Here is an 18,827-nt window from a genome sequence, read left to right on the forward strand (position 1 = left end):
AAAATCACACAAAGATCTGCCGGGCCCACGTGTGTGTCAGCACCCTCGACACGGCGCCCTGTGCTTGTCACAGCGGGAATGTCGCAGCGAGGCACCGCAGGGTGGCCACACGGACCGCGTGGGCTCTGACCCGCGCAGGCTCCAGCTCGGCCCCGCGGTGGGATCAGCCGGAGCCCTCCGGGCCTGGCGTGGGACCCGGGGACCGTCGCTCTCGGTCCTGCGGGACGCCACGGGGCTCGGGCTCCTGCCCGCGGGAGTCCCGCTCTGCTCCGTGCGGTTTCCCCCGCTCCTCCGGGCCGGTGCCGTCGGGGGGGCCGAGCCGCTGCCCTCGGCGGGGCCGGGGCGGGCCGGGGCGGGCCGGGGGAGGCGCCAGGGCCGGCGGCGGAGCGCGGCGAGCGGGGGAGGCGGCGCCGCCGGAGCCGCCCCGGGGAGCGGGGCGGCGGCGGGCGCGGAGCCGGAGCCCGTAGCCGTGGCCCGGGGCCGGGGCCATGCGGCGGGCGGCGGCGCTGGTGCTGCTGGCGGCGGCGCTGAGCGGCCCCGGGGCCGGTGCGCGGAGCTGCCCCGCGCTCAGCCTGGGCTGCAAGTGCGCGGCCGAGCGGGCCAAGGCGGGCGGCGGCCCCGGCGCGCCCCGGCGGAGGGTGGTCTGCAGCGGCGGGGGGCTCCCCGCGCCGCCCGAGCCGCGCCTGCTGCCCGAGGGCACCGTCACGCTGTGAGTACCGCGAGCGGCAGCGTCCCGGGCATCGCACCCGGCCCCGGGCATCTCCTCGCGGGCATCTCCCTCCGGCCCGGCATCGCCCCGGGGCGCCCTGAGCGGGACGAGAGCCCACGCGTGGGTCGCGCCGAGCCCTCTCCGTGCTGGAGCCGCGCGGCGGGAGCCCCCGCATCGCCCGGTGCCGGGCAGATCTCCGGGACTCGGGAACCGGGGGCGCGGGGCTGGGCGTGCAGCCCCGCGGGCTCCGGAGCGCAGGGAAGTGACTTTTTCCTCTCAGTAAGCGACTCTGCACCCGCGAAAGCGTCGCTCGGTGCTGCGCAGCGTGGTTTAAATCGCGTTCAAGGGGTGTCGTGGCTCCGGGCTGCCGGGGGGACCCCGCTGTCCCCACGGCGTCGCGGCAGAGCGGGGCTGGTGTGGACGTGAGGTGGAAATCCAGGAAACGGGCTCCTTCTCCTGCTTCCCTCCGCAGCGTTTCTGCGTGCTGGCGAACATGTTTTTGTTTGAAAGTGACTGCTGTCCCTGGAAATATTTACTGAGAGGCCATCAGGAGCGGTTAATGGGTTTGGCGTTTGTGCAGAGGTTCTAGCGCTGCTGCTCGATCTGTAAAGCCTCCTCTTCCTCGCGGCCCCCGTGCCGGGGCTTGGGGTTCAGCTGGAGCTGGCAGCCGTGTGCTGCTCGCTGCAGGGTTTATTTATAACTCCAGAGGAGATGTTTGAGTTAAAATCTGGATTGGAGGCTGGGCTGGCAGCTCTGCAGCTGCGGGGAGCGTGGCTTTCCCCCGGAGCGTTGTCCCGGCTGTGCTGCCAGCCCGGCTCCCACCTTGCCCTCCTGCCTGGGGTGGCTGGGACGCTGCAGAGCTTGGGCTTGCGGCTGCCTCGTCCTGTCTGCTCTCCCATGCCCGAGCCCCTGGGCCGTGTTGCCATTGCCCTGGTTTCTCGGGTGCTGCTTGCTGCTTTGGGGCGATGGTGGCAGCGAAGGTGACCCCACTGGCACCGCTGTCCCCGTGTGCAGCGTGGCCATGAACACACCGGTGCTGCGGGATGGTGCCACGAGCAGGGCCTGAGTGCAGCGGCCACACCAAAAGCACAAATTGTCCCAGAGCAGCAGCACTGTTGGGTGTCTTGGGCTTCCCTCGGTGGGGGACACTGGGGGGCCTCAGGCAGGTGACAGCTGGGCTCTCCATCACACTTGTGAGCTTTGCTCTTCATGTCTTTCCTCTTGCGGCTGTTCCTGATGTGTCAGCCCTCGCAAGCACTCATGGGGACGTTCGGTCCTTTGTCAGTTTGTGTTTGGGAAAAGGATCCCATCCCACCTCCCAGGCCTGCTCCAGTGCCCGCCCCAGCTGCTCCCAGCGAGGCAGGGGGTTGTGCTGCCTGTGCTGGGGGCTCCCTTGGAGGGGCCAGGATGACCGTGCAGAAGCATTAGGGCATTACACGATCCCACTAAAACGTGACATGAAACCTACAGGCGTAGGCAGAAACCTACAAATATGCGGTGACCCTGGCTCTGCTCTCGTGCAGTAAACATGATTTATTCCAAACCCTTTCCAGATGGAACAATCAAAACCAGAGGCTCCGACTTTGGGAGCGTCTCCTGGAGCCACTGGGGTGCAGGCAGGGAGTGGAGGGGCCCAGGCATGTGGCAAGGGCTGCACGTGCCTTGGGGACATCCTGCTGGGACAGCCAAATCTTGAATTCTGTGGATCAGCTGGGTGTGAGCAGGGTCCTACACCCCCGGGGTGCCAGACCCCGTCTGTCCTTAGGGTGCCAGGTCCCCTCTGTCCCTAGGGTGCCAGACCCAGTCTGTCCCCAGGGTGCCAGGTCCCCTCTGTCCCCAGGGTGCTCGGCGCTGCTGTTGCCCCTGCTGCAGGAAATGTGTTTGGGGCAGTGACACTTCAAAGCAGAGCCGTGTTCCAGCGCTCATCCGGCCCAGCCTGGAACCAGGAGTGCTGGAGTGCTCAGCACGGGGGAGGCTGTTCCCAGCAGCCCCAGGCGGGAGGGACCCTGGCCCGGCCGCGGGTCCGGCTGCCCAGGCTGGGGCCGGCCGGGCGGCCAGAGAAGCTTCAGGAGCTCTGTCCAGTGGCTGCAGGAGGTCTGTCACCCCGTGCGTCCCTCATCCCGCCTCCCATTTGGCTTTTCCCACACTCTCGCTGTATTTATCTTTAATTATCAGCCTGCACTGAGGAATCCTGTGCTGCAGCTGCTGCACATTTACCCCCCGCGCCTGAGAAAGCGCGCTGGCATCGCCCAGGGCGGGCAGGGCAGGGATGGGGGACCAAGGACAAGGGGTGGGGGCTGCCTGTGGCCCCAGGGACCTGCCCTGCAGCCTCCGCTGGGCTCGGCACGGCCCCAGTGTCCAGGGGACGGGCTGGTGGCTGCCGGGGAGTGTCGGCAGAGCAGAGCTGCGGCTGCTCTCCCCTCGCCCCCTCGCAGGGATCTCCAGGGAAGGCTGTGGGTCTGGGGACGGGGGTGATGCCCACACATCCCCTACAGCCCCAGCAGAGGTTTCTCGGCGAGTGCTCTCCAGCACCCACCCCAGTTTATGGCCACTCCTGTGCCCAGCCCCCTCTGGGAAGGAAGGAGAGGTGCCAGCCTCGGCGCGTTGTGCTGTCACCCCGCTCTGATCCCTGGCCCCAAAGGGGTCACCTGGCTGCGCTGGCAGGGCTGGCACCAGCACAGCCTGGGGCACGGTGTGCCCCCAGCCCCACATCCTGCTCCGGTTAGGACCAGGGGATTTGGCACCTCTCGGGCCCGGCCGTCCCTCCAGCGTGGCTGAGAGGTGCCGGGGTGCTGCAGACAGGGATTAACGAGGCTGTAATCCCCCCAGCTGACCCCTGTGCTAATCGCCCCATGGAAAAAGCGCCACATCCCTAACGAGGGCTGGAGAGGCTGGGCCAGCCCCGCTGTCACACGGGCGGGAGCCCAAACCTCTTCCAGATGTGGAATCCCAGCACAGGCCTCATTTATGTGCACAGCTTGATTGCACTGAAATTACAGATTGTCTGCAGGGAATAGAGGGCTTTGACTTATGACCAATTTCCAGTTCTACTTGAACTCCCTGCTCCAAGGCTGCTCTATCCTGGGCCCTGCAGATGGTTTCTTTCTCAAGCCTTCCTCAGCTTTTTATTTGTTGTTCATTGGGCTGCAGCTCCATCAGGTTTGGGTTTTCCAGGGCTGTAGGTCGTGGTGCTGCCCGGTGTGCCGGAGCATCCCGGCCCAGGCTGGCTCGGGAGGCTTCGCCCTCTCTCCAGGGTTTATTTTTCCTGTGCTAACAAAAGCCGAGGGTTGGAACAATAATTTTCACCATCCAAAATAGCCCAGCGTGACGTGAGGCTGAGGAAACGCCCGGGCACAGCACAGGGAGGGGAAGAGCCCCCGAGCACCCAAACAAAGCAGGGAGGGGGGGATCCCACAAGATGTGGGGTCCCCTCTGGCATGCAGGGTTTCTTCTGGGAGCTGTGGGGTCCTTGCTGGAGTGTGGGCTCCCCCCAGGGATGTTGTGAGCCCCTCTGGGATGCTGCAGAGTCCCCCTGGGATTCCGTGGGGTCCCTCTAGGTTGCTGCGTGCCCCCCTCCGTGATCCTGCCGCCCCCAGAGCCTTTCTCATTGCCAGAGCCTTCAGCACCTCTCAGCAGCCCGGGGCCCCTCTTTTCCCTTCCCGAAATCCCTGTGCAGAGCAGCGAGCCGTGCTCGGGGCGCAGCCTGCGCCGTATCTGCTCCCGGCATATGCTTTGAATTAATGCACTTGGAGAGCAGAGCGGGCCGGTCCCCGCCCCCAGCGCGGCCCCCCAGGAACGCCGCTGCCTCCCCGGCCCGGCCTGGGGAGCCACCGTCTCCCCGCGTCCTTTTTTGGTCGGGTCCAGAGGAAGTTTATTGTTTCAGCAGCCCAGTTTCTGGAGCTGTTATTTATCCAAGTGGATTCCAGCACGCTTGAAAAAACAAGCTTGTTTTTTTCACTTTTGGCTCCTCTTTTTGAGATGAAAAAAGAGGAGGAGAAGAAGAAGGGATCTGTATCTCTCTGCCGGCAGCCTCGAGGGCTCCAAGCCCCCCAAGCCCTGGCGCGGGGGGGTTGGAGCACGGATGCTGCACCCCTTCCAGGCTGGATCCCCGGGATGGGAGGATGCTCCCTGGGGCTCCCCCGCCATCCCCCCCACGCATCCCCCATCGTTTCCGTTTGACTCCGTGCTCCAGTCCTTAATCCCCGCATTGTCCAGAGGGACTTTTCCAGCCGCCGCTCAATTAGGCGATTATTGTCCCCGTGGCGGGGCTGTCCCGGCAGGAGCCCCCCGCCCGCGGGGCCGGAGGGTCCCCGGGCACCGGGCAGGCTGAAGGAGCCGCTCCCGAAGGAGGCGGGAGGGCTCTGGAGAGCACCGAGACCTGGGGGTGAGACCCCAGCCCTCCCTCCCGCGCTGGGCTGGGGCTGCTCCTGCCGGGCTGAGGGGTCCCAGCCTGAGCTGGGAGAAGAGCAACAGCCCCAAAGGCCACGGCTCTGTTTCCATGGCCTGCCGAGCCTGCAGCTGGGTGGGATGGGAGGGCACCGGGCCGCCTCTGCACCCCCAGACCTCGGGGAGCGTGTGGGAAACCATTGCGAGCCCCGCCCGGATCTCGCAGGCCAGCGACAGCAGCTTGGCCCCGGTGAGCCGGGGGTTACAGCCCTGCAGCCCCTTCCCCTCCCCAGTCCCTCCTCCCGGGGTCTCTCGGGGTTTGAAAGGCAGTGGGGGGCTCTGGGTCTGTCCCCACAGCTGGGCCTGCAGCGTGGCCCAGGGGCTGCTGGCCCAGGCCCCCGTGGGCTGGGTTGGGGTGGCCTCGTGGGCTCACTGATCCCTTTGTATTTTGGGGGTTCTCAGCTAATACCCTGCAAGGGAACAGTGCCAAGGACCCACACATGGCTCTGCTGCCTGTGGACATGTGGGAATGGAAAGTGCCATGGAGCCTGATGAGAACTTCCTGGCGAAAAAAAAACCCAAAAAATCCCTAAAAAACCCAAACAGAAAACAATTTGGAACATAATCTCCATGAAACTAGAGAAAACAAAACAAGCCCGTGTTGGAGGATGTGGGTTGGAACTGGGGAGTGTGACCCAGATGGCTTCTGTGGGACAAGGAAGAAAAGAGCCAGGATCCCTACCCAGGAAAAGTTCTACTGGGGGGAAAATTTTGGGCAAACTGTCACTGTCAGCACAGCCTTTTTGTGCCAATCCCTCCTTTTAGTCAAGGATCTCTTCTCCTTGAGAAAGGGCGGACCTGGGCAGCTCCTGCAGGGTGCCCTGAGGCGTGCGGGGGTCTCGGCCTTTTCCTGGAGGGGCTCCGGGGGTGGCTTTGCCCCGGCTAGGGCGGCAGGTCCCAGGTGCAGCCGATGGTGCTGCTGGAAGTCAGGAGCTCTGAGGGCAGGAGCTGCGGTGTTGTGGCAGAGGTGCAGAGTCCCGGGGGTCCCAGCGAGCCTCCCCGGGGCTCGGCCGCGGCTGCATGCCCCGGCGCAGCCCGTGCCTTCGGTTGTGAAATCTGCCGCTGGGATGAAAACCTCCTGGAGCCCTCGGGGACAGCTCGGCCTTGAGCAGCAGCCCGCACCGATGCCGTGGCGGGGAACTGGGGCGCGCTACGGGCTGCCGGGGCTGTGCCAGGAGCGATGGGAACATCCCTGGAAGCTGTCCCCTGCTCTGGGAAGGGTCCCGGGCTGAGCTGCGGCGAGCCGAGCCCCGGCAAAGAGTGCTCCCGGCGGGGAGGAGAGGGCCAGGCACGGCCCCGGCCGCGGCAGCTCCGCCGCCGGCGTGTGGAAGCAATTTGCAGCCGTCGGGGCCGCCGGACGTTTCCGCTCCCCGCCGCCGGGTCCAGGGCCCCGCGGACGCGCCGGTGCCCGGTGGCGGCTCCTCATTAGCACAGGATGCGGGGGCCGCGCTGCCAGACCGCGGCCCTTCCCTCCCGCCCAGCCTGCGGGGGGCTGCGGGTCCCGGTCCCGGTCCTGCCCGAGCCGAGCGCGGCGCGGCGCGGCGGGGCCGGACGCGGCACAGAGCGGCCATTCAGCCCGGCCGCCGGGCCCGCCCGTGTGTAAACAGCCCCGGCCCGGCCCTCAATGAGCCCTTTCTGCAGCGGCTCCCCCGGCCAGGCCTCCAGGCTGCCCGCCCGGCCCGGCTGCCGCCGGCCCCCGCTCCGTCTCCGGGTCGCTTTGCCGGCGCTGGCGTCGCCCGTGCCCGCCCGGGAGTTCCGGGGCGGCAACGCTGGTCCCCGAGAGCGGGGTCTGGCTCTGCTAATTACACTAACGAGCTTTAATAAGCTCCCGGCTGAATCGCCGGGTGCTGGTGCCCTCCGTCCACTCCCGTCACCCCGCAAGGGGCCCTTTGGTCACCAAAGCTGTTTGTTTTGGGGTTAAATCTCACTGCTGGGACGCCACAACGACCATCAGGAGCTGGGGGGCCCCTTCCGGCTGCAGGTCCTTGGGATGCCCCCATGGTGCTGGGGTGGGAGTCACCTCTGGCACAAGGAACTCCTCACCCCAAGAGCCACCACAGGGATCCCCTGGCAGCCAGCCCGTGTGCTCCATGGCATGAGGACCACACCGAGCATCCCTGCGCGGCTCCTGCATCCCCACAGGGCCATTGCATTCCCTGTTCCCGCCTGTCCATGCAAGCCTGGCCCTGGAGGGAACAGCTCCGTGGCCACCACCGCAGGGGCACAGCCGGGGCCGTGGCTGCTTGTGGGGGTCTGTCTGCCTGTCCTCCCTCCCCACCAGCTCCTGGGCCACCAGGGCACGGCTGGGGCCTGTGGCAGGTGGGGTAACAGGGCTGCTGCTCTCCCTCTGCTCTTCCCACAGGCTGCTGAGCAACAACAAGATCACGGTGCTGGAGAACGGCTCCTTCTTCGGGCTGCAGGCTCTGGAGAAGCTGTGAGTGGGGCTCAGGCAGAAGGGTGGGGGGCAGTGGAGTGCAGGCTGGGCTTCCAGGGTGGCTGGTAGCACCATCACTCGCGTTCTGCCCCTGATGTGCTGCAGCAGGAGCAGCACTGCAGCGCAGAATTTGCCACTGGCACCCCCGGGCATCCCGGGGACCCCGGGAGCTGCAGTGGGGCGGGAGGCGCCGGGGGGGCCCCTCCGTGAGGGCCGGTATGAAAAGAGACATTGTCCCCCCGAACAAAGTCAACTTTCTTATCTCTCCATGAAAGGCATCTCTATGGAGAGAGCTGCGAGGAGGGGAGATTTATGGCCCCCATATGGGTTTGATCTGTAGGTATGCAGGCGCGGGGACCGGCACTGAGGGTGTTTTGTTCCCGCCGCGGCCCTGCGAGGGTCTCGCGCATTCCTGCGCTCTGCGGGCTCCCGTGGAAACCCCCACGGGATGTTTTTTGGGGTGAGTGAAAAGCACTCACCTTGGGGAGAGCATCCCACGTAGCAGAGCCCTCCCCAGCGGGGGTCAGGGTGTGGGGTCACCTCCTGCTCCGGGCACTGCGGCCTCGAGGGCGGGAGGGATGGTGGGACACGGGAAGGAGCAGCCGGGGGACACCAGGGGAGGAGCGCGGCTCTGCGTGCCTGAAGGTCGCCCTATCCTGGGAGAGCAGCTGCCCCGGGTCACCTCCTGCTCACCACGGGGTCAGGGGGCCTGGGGCGGGTGGGCAGCGCTCCCCCAGCCCGGCCGGCCGCTTCGCCTGATTGCCCTCGACAGGAGGCAGAATTGTTTTCATCGGGTGGCTCTGGCGCAGACGTGCCCCATGGAGAGCCCGTGCTGCACGGCGGGGACACCGCGGGGGCTGCGGGGCCCCTCGCGACCCAGCCGGGGCTGGCAAGGCCCCCGCACCCACCGTGGGTGCTTTGGGGTCCCAGCGCAGGGGGGAGAGCCCATTCCCTGGGTGTCAGGGGTGCCCCCACGGACCACCTCCCCCTGGCTTGGCATCTGCAGTGATTTGTAGCGGAGTAATGAGATTAATGAGTCTGAGCGGGGACGGTATGCGGCGGCGGCTCATTAGCAGAGCTCCGCTTGGGAACGGCCCTGGGGGGATGTGAGGGGGCTCGGTGGGTGACAGCAGGGACAGGGATGGACTCTGTCCGTCCGTCCGTCTGTCTGCTGGGCTGCAGTGGGCGCACAGGGAGTTGTGGGCTCACCGCGGCCTGCTCGGGGCAGTGAATCAGGATGGCTCAGGTCCTTGGGGCCAGGGTTTGCTGCAGTGGGGGTCTCTGTGCCCTCGTGGTGATTGGGGTCCCCATGCACATGTGCTGCTGGGGTGTCCCCGCGCACACGTGGCACTGAGCCACCGCTGGCTCTCGTGCCACTGGCTGGGGGAGGAGGGGGCTCGGCACCGCAGGAAATGCAAAGGCAAAGGCGCAGAGCAGGGAAAAGAGGAGCCTTATCGGAAATCAGCAGCAGCAGCCCCGGCCCGCGGGAGGAAGTGCCTGAGTGAGGAAGGCTGCCGCTGGCCGAGCGCCAGGCTGGCTGCAAACCCCTGGGGCCCAGCACGGTCCCCGGCCGGTCCCATCCCTGGCCGGGGGTCCCTGCAGCACCCAGACCCCCCAGACCTGAGCCAGGGGCCGCAGGTTTTGTCGCTGGATGTGTTTTGGCTGGCAGGGTGTGCCGGGGGTGCTCTGGGGGTGGGAGTCCCTGGGAAACCCAGCCGGACGGGGGGCTGGCAGCGGCGGTCGCCCTGGGCACGAGCCAGGGGTGTGCAGGACGGGTGTTCGTGCCAAGGGGCTCCTGCTGGTGCAGGCGGCGGTGCAGGTGAGCGGAGCTGTTCCTTCAGCACCAGCGCTCACCTGTGCACACCTGCCCGCGCTCCTGGCTGCCCTGCCGCTGCCGGGCCGTGCGTCCGTCCGCCAGCGGCGCCGGGAGCGGCGGGCGCGCTGGGCAGGGCTGCTCCATCAGCCCGGAGGGCCGGGATGACGCCGGCTGCCTTTCCTCCAACCGAGGGGCCCCTCTCGTCTCGCCGGCGGGACCCCCCCCTCGCCTCCCGGCTCTGCTGAAGGGGTCGCAGCGCTGCCCATCCCGGCCACCGGCTCGTGGCCCTCCAGCGGGGCTGTGGCTCACGGAGCGTCCCCAGGGCTGCAGGCAGAGCAGCGGGAGACCCAGCGACGAGCCCTGCGGGGACTGCTATAAATAAACACGGATCCGTATGGATCCCATTTCCTCTCCCGGACAGCGCCGGTGCTCAGCAGAAGCTGCCGCGGGTCCCAGGGGCTGCCCAGAGTGGCCGATGCCACCAGTGCTCCTCATCCTGCCGGCAGCTGCCCCGCGAGTATGTGCCAGGCGAGCCCCGCATTAGATGTGTGCCCGCAATCAAGCTAATTGCTCAAAGGAGCTGTCCGGGGCCGTGCTCTTATCGCACACACAGGAGATAACCCGCCGGGATACGGCTGCTCGGAAGCAATGCGGGGCCGGTGCCAGCAGCCAGTGCCAGCCAGGGGACACTCGATGCCCCGCAGGGCACCCAGGGTGTGCCCAGGGGCTGGCATCCCCCCGGGGGCGGCGGATGCGCCTTCCCTGCATCCCTCGGAGAGATAACCAGAGAGAAATGGGATGGCAAACTGCTCATGAGGCCCCCGCAGGGGGTGGGCAGTGCCTGGGGGGCCAAGGAAGGGGATGGGGGTGGGGGTAGGAGGGGTGTGCTCTTGCCCCCGGTGCCTGGAGATGGGGCTCCCCGCAGCACACCCCCAGAGCTGTGCCTGTCTCCCCGCAGGGACCTGAAGAACAACCTGATCAGCACAGTCCAGCCAGGCGCCTTCCTCGGCCTCCCCGAGCTGAAGCGGCTGTAAGTGCCGGTGCAGCCCCTCGGATGCCCCGGGGCTGGCCTGGGGACAACCACGGGGACAGCGGGGCATCCCCAGCCCTGATGGCCCCTCCACTCACCTCGCAGGGACCTCTCCAACAACCGCATCGGCTGCCTGAGTGCCAGCGTCTTCCAGGGCCTCCCCAACCTCCTCCGACTGTAAGTGGCTCCCTGAGGACACCCTGGCCAGCCCTGTCCCCGTCTCCTGAGAGCGAGGGGGTGTGCAGACACATCATGGGGCCTGGGAGTGTCCCCTCTCCCAGCAGCTCCCTGGCCACCTCCATGCCATCTTTCTCTCCTGTCCCGCAGGAACATGTCCGGAAACATCTTCTCCAGCCTCCCGCCCGGTGTTTTTGACGAGCTCCCCTCCCTGAAAGTCGTGTGAGTTGGTGCCCTGGGATTTCAGTGCCCGGGGGGGCCCTGCCGAGGGTCTCAGGGCCGGCGGGCGCCCAGCCCTGCGGGTGCCCCGTGACACCATCCCTTGCAGGGACTTTGGCACCGAGTACCTGACGTGCGACTGCAACCTGCGCTGGGTGCTGCGCTGGGCCCGCGAGCGGCCGGCGCAGATCTCGGAGCGGACGGCCTGCGCCTTCCCGCGGCAGCTGCGTGGCGCGGCCCTGCGAGCGGCGCGGGACGGGCAGCTCCGCTGCGGTGAGCCGGGGCCGGGGCGGGGGCGGCGGCGGCGGCGGCGGCGCGGGCTCACCTGTGTCCCCCGCAGCGGGAGCCCCGGAGCTGCACACCCACCACCTCATCCCGTCGCTGCGCCAGGTGGTTTTCCAGGGCGACCGGCTGCCCTTCCAGTGCACGGCCACGTACCTGGACAACAGCACCCAGATCCGGTGGTTCCACAACCGCGAGCCCGTGCAGGAGGATGAGCAGACGGGCGTCATCGTGGAGGAGAGTCTCATCCATGACTGCACCTTCATCACCAGGTCAGGGATGGGGCCGGGATGGGAATGGGGATGGGATCGGGACTGGGATGGAGACGGAATTGGGATTGAAATGGGGGGAGAGAGATAGGGATGGTATGGGGATGGGGATGACCACTCGTGGCCATAGGACTCACACGTGTGTAGGTACCAAGTGCCGTGGGTGGGCTGCCGAGTGTGGGCACCTTTGGTGCTTCATGGCCTGCATCCCCTGTCCCCGGGCTTGGGGGGTCGCTGCGAGGTAGCCCCGCCGTGCCAGCCCCTCTCCTGTGCCCGCAGCGAGCTCATCCTCTCCAACATCCACGTCTCCGCCAACGGCGAGTGGGAATGCGCCGTCTCCACCTCCCAGGGCAACGTCAGCAAGAAGGTGGAGATTGTGGTGCTGGAGACCTCTGCATCCTACTGCCCTGCCGAGCGGGTCACCAACAACCGCGGGGACTTCAGGTGGGGGCCGCGGCGGCGCAGGTGCCGGGCAGGGGGGACACACGTGGCCGGTGCCACACGGAGAGCGAGCGGTGCGTGCGGGGCCTGTGCTCGCCGCAGGTGACCGCGCGTCTGGTAGCGATTAACGGCACGGCTTTTGAAGGGCTTCCCGTGCCGGCGGTGCAGCCTGGCTCCAGCAGCAGAGGTGTTGGAATTTCTCTGGCATGAGACGAAAGGCTCCGGGCGCCTGCCGTAACCCCGGCGGGGCCCTTACGGAATATAAATTACCGGCACAGTCAATGTGGCTTAAATTAGCGGTGCCCCCCCCACTGCCCGCTGCTTCCCCCCGTGCAGCCGGAGCTGAGCGGGATACGGGGCTGGAGAGGGTGGGGGCTTTTGGGGGAGCTCCACGGCACCTCCCCAGAGCCCAGGGACAACAGCAGCTTTTGGGGGAGCTCCATGCCAGCCTCCCCAGAGCACAGGGGCAGCAGCAGCTTTTGGGGGAGCTCCATGCCAGCCTCCCCAGAGCCCAGGGCTGGCAGCAGCTTTTGGGGGAGCTCCATGCCAGCCTCCCCAGAGCCCAGGGATAACAGCAGCTTTTGGGGGAGCTCCATGCCAGCCTCCCCAGAGCCCAGGGACAACAGCAGCTTTTGGGGGAGCTCCATGCCAGCCTCCCCAGAGCACAGGGGAAGCAGCGGCTTGCAGAGGGGGCTGCGGCGCCTGTGGCAGAGCTGCACAGGGGGGTCACTGTGCTGCCCATGGGTCACTGTGCACGGGTGCCCGCAGGTGGCCCCGCACCCTGGCAGGGATCACGGCCTACCAGCCCTGCCTGCAGCACCCGTTCGCCGCGGGGCCGGCGGGCGTGGGCTCGGTGGGCGAGAAGCAGGCGTGGCGGCGCTGTGACCGCACCGGGCGCTGGGAGGACGGCGACTACTCCCACTGCCTCTACACCAACGACATCACCCGCGTGCTCTACACCTTCGTGCTGGTGAGTGGGGGCCCGGGAGCTCGGCTGGGCTGAAGGGGGCCCAGTAGGTGACCATGGCCTTGCTGTGGCCGTGCCGCCCTGCAGATGCCCATCAATGCCTCCAACGCCCTGACCCTGGCTCACCAGCTCCGCGTCTACACGGCCGAGGCAGCCAACTTCTCGGACATGGTTGATGTCCTCTACGTGGCTCAGATGATAGAGAAGTTTATCGGCTACGTGGACCAGATCAAGCAGGTAATGAGGTGTCCCCTGCCTGCCCCAGTGCAGCCTGGTGTTTTTGGGGCAGAAAAGCATGAATTGGGGTGTTTCCTCGGGGGATGGTGGTAGCTCTTTGCAGAGCTGCTTGCTGTCCCCAGCTGACAGACGTGATCGTGGAGATGGCCAGCAACATCATGCTGGTGGACGACCACATCCTGTGGATGTCTCAGAAGGAGGAGAAGGCCTGCACCAGCATCGTGCGCTCCCTGGAGAGGATCGCGGCCCACACGCTGGGCAGCAACTCCCAGCACATGGCAGTGGTGAGGAGGAGCACGGGCTGGGGCTGGATTCGGGGAGGAGGGTTGGGTGGGCTGCTGGGTGGGGTCTGTGGCCATGCCAGGAGGATCTGTGCCCGTGCCAGGGCTGATGATCCCCCGCGGTGCTGGCAGATCTCTCGCAACATCGCCTTCGAGGCGTACGTGGTGAAGCCCGAGAGCTACGTGGGGCTGAGCTGTGTGGCGTTCCAGCGGTGGGATGGGGGCCCCGCAGGACGGCCCCCCCCGGCCGAGCGGGGCGCCGAGCCCACGCCCGAGCAGCAGCTCCGGCTGCGCTGCACCACGGGGCGGCCCAACATCTCCCTGACCAGCTTCCACATCAAGGTACGGGAGCGCCGGGGGGCGGGGGGCTGGCCTCGGCCCCCGCTCACCAGTGACCGTGCGCCCGCAGAACAGCATCGCCCTGGCCTCCATCCAGCTGCCGCCCAGCCTGTTCGCCAGCCCCGCCCCGGCCACGCCGGGGGCCGACTGCAAGCTCCAGCTGCTGGTCTTCCGTAATGGGAAACTCTTCTGCAGCACCGGGAACTCCTCCCGCCTCGCCGACGATGGCAAACGCCGCAGCGTGGCCACCCCAGTCATCTACGCCGGGACCTGTAAGGGCAGCGTGGTGGGGTGCTTGGGGTGGAGCTCTCTGGGGCATTGTGCTGGCGCTCCTGCTGCACAGAGCCGTCCCTGGGCTCATCATGGGGAGATGGCAGGGTGCCTAAGGGATGTGCCCAGCCCCTCTGGGGATGCCGGTGGAGCGGTATCACTTGTCCTGCTGACCCGGTTTCTCTGTGGCTGCAGATGGCTGCGGAGTGGGGAACCTGTCAGAGCCGGTGGCTGTGTCCCTGCGGCACCCCGGGGAGGGCACGGACCCCGTGGCTGCCTACTGGAACTTCGAGGTGCTGGGGGGCATGGGGGGCTGGAGTGCCGAGGGGTGCCAGCTGGCCGCCCGCGAGCCCAACGTCACCTCCCTGCACTGCCGGCACCTCAGCAACGTGGCCGTGCTCATGGTAGGTGTGGGGCGAGCAGCAGGGCGGGGGCGTTGCCGGGGTGGGGAGCGTGGGGGCTGCAGGAGCTGGTGGGGTGGGCCAGGGGCACAGGGACGCTGCTGTGGGGTCTGACCGGCTGTGCTGTGCTCTGCAGGAGCTCAGTGGGTTCCCCAGCGAGGCGCAAGGCGCTGTGGAGGTGCTGCACCCGGCCATGTACACCTGCACGGCCGTGCTACTGCTCTGCCTCTTCACCACCATCATCACCTACATCGTCCACCACGGGTGAGGGAGCATCCAGCGCTGTGCTGCTGCTCTGGGGCTGGGCTGGGCTGGGCTGGGCTGGGCTGGGCTGGGCTGGGTGTCTCTGTAGGCAGCGGGAGGAGCTCCCCAGGTGCCAAGGGCCAGACAAAGGTGGATGGGCATGGTGGCTCAGTGAGGTGGCCCTTAGGACAGGGACTCTCAGGAGAGTGAGGGAGCACATTCTCAGAAGTGTGCTGCCTGGCGGGAGGCCCTGGGTCCTGGTCCTTTGCCTGTGTGCAGGAAGGACCTGGCTGTACATCTCCTCCAGCCACGCTCCGTGGCCAGGGACGGGCTGTTGGTGCCGCCCCCGGGGGCAGGATTTGTGCCAAAGGCAGCCGTGGCTCTCTCGGGCCGGGCAGGAGCTCACAGGTGCCCGCTGTGCTCTTCCTCCTGCAGCACCATCCTCATCCCGCGGGAGGGCTGGCACATGCTGCTTAACCTCTGCTTCCACATCGCCATGACGGCCGCCGTCTTCGCGGGAGGCATCACCCTCACCGGCTACCGGGCCGTGTGCCAGGCCGTGGGTACCGGGCAGTGCCCAGCACCGCGGGGTGCTGCAGGACGGGCACCGGGGCGCTGCAGCATCCCCTCCCCAACCGCGGCCTCCTCCCGCAGGTCGGCATCATCTTGCACTACTCGTCGCTCTCCACGCTGCTCTGGATGGCGGTGAAAGCCCGAGTGCTCTACAAGGAGCTGACCTGGAAGGCGCCACAGCAGCCGGACAGGGACACGTCCCAGGCAGCCCCCAGACCCATGCTGCGGTACGGACCCCCCTTCCCCCCGCCCCGGCCCCGCGGGGCACCTCCGGGGGCTGGGGCGGGACTTGCTCCCCTGGACAAGCCCAGCCCGTGCTCTCCCGCAGGCTCCGGGTGTGCGGTGATGCTTTTCCTCCCCTGCAGGTTCTACCTGATCGCCGGCGGGATCCCCCTCATCATCTGTGGGGTCACAGCAGCTGTCAACATCCAAAACTACCACGACAACAACCCCTAGTAAGTGTCCTTGCTCGACCCTTCCTCCCACGTGGGTGGCCTCCCTCTGCTGGGGCAGGGGAACTGGTGGCACTGGGAATCTGGAGAAGTTTGGGAAAAGGTCGGTGAATTTTTTCCTGAGAGTTATCCATATACTGGGAAAAAAATCGTCCAGGCAGCCGGCACAGCTCCACAGAGCCCTGCCATCAGGGCAGGGGTGCGGAGCAGCTCCACGCCGCGGCCCCTCAGAGCCCCTCTCCTCCCGCACAGCTGCTGGCTGGTGTGGCGGCCCAGCCTGGGCGCTTTCTACGTCCCCGTGGCTTTCATCCTGCTCGTCACCTGGATTTATTTTCTCTGCGCCGGGCTCAGCCTCCAGTGCCGCCCCTCGCACCAGAAAGACATCCCGGAGCCGCTGGAGCCGGCGCCGCGGCTGGGCGGCACCAGTGACCTCCTGACGGACTCCGGGTCCATCTCGGTGACGCTGAACTCGGGGCCGCCCTGCCCCGAGGGGGACGGTGTCTACTCTCTGCGGGTGCAGTTCTGGGCGCTGGTGGCCACCCACGCGCTGTACGTGGCCCTGTGGACGTTCGGCGCCACGGCCGTGTCCCAGCGCTGGTACCTGAACATCGTCTTCAGCTGCCTCTACGGCGTCACCGCCGTGGCGCTGGGGCTCTTCATCTTCGTCCACCACTGCCTGCGGCGCCGGGACGTGCTCAGCTCCTGGTTCTCCTGCTGCCCGTCGTACCGGAACGCGCTGCCCATGCAGGCCTACGTGCACCCGGGGCTGGGGCCGGAGGACGGCTCGCAGGTCTTCATCGGCTGCGAGCCAGAGGCCGCTCGCTCCGGCGCCTCCTCCTCCTCCTCGCCCAGCAGCGCCGGCTCTGCCGGGGGCCGCTGCAAGCTCACCAACCTGCAGGTAGCCCAGAGCCAGGCGGAATCCCGCCCGGCGCCCTGCCCGCAGCCGGACGCTGCCGACGGGAAGCCCGTCAGGCACACCAGCAACCTCCACGGCCGCAGGAGCCACCGGGGCAGAACTAAGCCGTGCCGGGACGGGAAGCACCACCGCTTGAAAATGCTGCGGGGCCCCTCGGAGCAGCCGTCCAGCGAGAGCGGGAGCCTCCACAACAGCCACTCCGAGAGCTACCCCAGCGGCAGGACCAGCCCGGCCAGCGGCGGCCGCGCGGGGCCGCGGCTGCCGCAGGACGGGGACGCGGTCCCCAGCCCCTCGGAGGGCAGCGACGGCGGGCGGCGGGTGCCCGACTTCGCCGAGGCTCGCCGGAGGAGCGGCAGCCGGGACAACCTGCGGCCGGGCGGCAGCGCCGAGAGGGAGGCGAAGCGCCGCTCCTACCCCCTCAACGTGGGCAGCCACAACGGCGGCCTCAAGGGCAGCAAGTACGACATCAACCTGGCCAGCGCCGACAGCGTGGCCGGCATGAAGACCGGCCTCTGGAAGAGCGAAACCACCGTGTGAAGGTGGGGAAGGACCGACGGCCGCAGCGTTTTCCTGCGGGAGCCGCGGCCGGAGCTGCTCGGGGCACGGCGGGGCAGCGCTGCGGCGGTCACCTCTGCACTAGCAGGGATGGGCGGCACGGCCGGGGGCTCCGGTCCCCCCGGGCACAGCACGATCCCGGGCCCACCCATGCCCCCGAGGAGGCTTCGATCTTCCCGCCGCGGTGCCGGCGGCTCCAAGCAGTCCTCGCCCGCCAGCGGCCGGAATTGCAGCCGTGCTTTAATCACTCCTGCATGTCACTTGAGATTGATCCTAAATGCTATTTTATATTCTACAGAGGAAATGTCTATTTTTCAAAGCTATATTATTGAATGTATATATGTATAGACAGAGCCGTAGGTGCCGCGAGGGCCCCGCTCCCGCCGCTGGGCCGGGGCCCGCTCGTGCCACGACTGCAATATTCCCGCCGAGGGACCGCTCCAAGTGCCCTTCACGTCCAGGCACCGCAGCCCAGCCTGGGCACGCTGCTTCTGGAGAGCAGCTGCTCCCTCTGCAGTGTTCCTGGCTGTGCCAGCCCTGGGGGCGGCGCGGTGCCAAAGCCATAGTGCAAAGCCAAGCACAAGGTAAGAGGAGCCTCAGCTCCACGGTGAGGTGATTGTCTGCACTGCTTTAATGCCAGACACTAAAATAAGGGCCAGAAAAGGCTCCAGACAATAAAACCACAGCCAGAAAATGCTCCCAGGCCCTCAGAGGCTGAAGCCATGCAATGGGGTGGGCTGGCAGACATGTGCTGCTGCCAGGACTGACCCTCTGTGCAAAGCACCAAAGAATCAGGATGTGGGAGAGGCCCAGAGCAGCTCTGTGTCCTCAATCCAGGCTCCAGGCTCAGAAAATACCTAGGTTTGCTATTAAGAAGGCAGAGACCATTCTCGGGAGCAGGGACCATTCCTGGGAATGCAAGAGAATGATGCCAAGGAATTAGGGACCTTCCTCAGACCGTCAAAGGGCTGGGACCTAGATAAGCACTTATTGTTCTCATTGAAAAACAAATTTCCCCTTTTCCCCAGCACACAGGTAAAACAGCCAGGCTGCAGAGAGGCTGCAGCACAGCAGAGAAGGAAGGTGAGAGCCTGGTGCCTCCCCTGCCCTTTCCAGCCTCCCCTGCCTCAGTTTTCCCCGCCTGCAAATGAGTTAAATAACGTAGCTACCTCCGAGGGGTCGTGGGGCTGGCAGGGCCACAAGCCAGGGGAGGAAAAAGCACTTAGTGGGGATTGGTGTCACCTGAGATCCACTCACCCCACGGGGCTGGGGAACCCCTGGGCTTAACCTGCCACTCCCTGCCTGCCTCGGCTTCTCTGCCCAGTTACATGTTTAAATATTTCACTTTCCCTGGTATTTAACACAGCTTAAGCCCTTACTGCAGCTCCTGCAGCCTCCCCAGCCCAGCTGATGCCCCGTGGTTCTATTGCTTGCTGCATTGTGACAGTATTAGAGAAAAAGCTTTGTATTCTTAATTACACTTTGTCTGTTTACAAGCGAGTGACATATCAACAGAGCTTCCTGCAATATCCAGGGGGAGGGAAATAATGCCAAAGAAATGCCTTTTAAGGGGTCTTTTTGCATTTTTATATGAATAGAATGTTTCTAGCAGATATGTTTTGTTTAATATATTAAAGATATACCAATCTGCCAAGATTTACTGTGATTTATCTCAGACTTCACGTTCAAGTACAGGCTGGCCTGCATTATTTTGACCCTTACAAAGAAGTGGCCTGCAGTGTTTTGACCCTCACAAATTCATTCTGATGA

The 18,827-nt window shown here is 66.2% G+C and overlaps 1 protein-coding gene across 1 annotated transcript; it reads left to right on the forward strand.

Annotated features, from left to right (window-relative positions):
• The first annotated feature begins 488 nt into the window (after positions 1–488).
• ADGRA2 (adhesion G protein-coupled receptor A2) lies at positions 489–18,711 on the forward strand. Its single transcript, XM_031506757.2, has 19 exons — positions 489–709; positions 7,518–7,589; positions 10,364–10,435; positions 10,541–10,612; positions 10,763–10,834; positions 10,941–11,104; positions 11,172–11,385; positions 11,662–11,826; positions 12,592–12,793; positions 12,878–13,027; positions 13,150–13,311; positions 13,441–13,650; positions 13,718–13,919; positions 14,113–14,321; positions 14,455–14,582; positions 14,997–15,120; positions 15,216–15,361; positions 15,500–15,589; positions 15,839–18,711. Exons 1-19 carry the CDS (start codon positions 489–491, stop codon positions 17,037–17,039), a joined length of 3,876 nt encoding a protein of 1,291 aa, XP_031362617.2. The 3' UTR covers positions 17,040–18,711.
• Positions 18,712–18,827: the final 116 nt, after the last annotated feature.

The sequence above is a fragment of the Lonchura striata genome, chromosome 32 (genome assembly GCF_046129695.1).
Source record: "Lonchura striata isolate bLonStr1 chromosome 32, bLonStr1.mat, whole genome shotgun sequence".
NCBI classification, from domain to species: Eukaryota; Metazoa; Chordata; class Aves; order Passeriformes; family Estrildidae; genus Lonchura; species Lonchura striata.

Bases quoted from the DNA above. Each gene is read 5' to 3' on its own strand.
- ADGRA2 (XM_031506757.2), top strand. From the start codon at position 489: ATGCGGCGGGCGGCGGCGCTGGTGCTGCTGGCGGCGGCGCTGAGCGGC. The intron at 710-7,517 runs GTGAGTACCGCG...CTCTTCCCACAG, and splicing joins CCCGAGGGCACCGTCACGCT to GCTGCTGAGCAACAACAAGA. The intron at 11,827-12,591 runs GTGGGGGCCGCG...GGGTGCCCGCAG, and splicing joins AACAACCGCGGGGACTTCAG to GTGGCCCCGCACCCTGGCAG.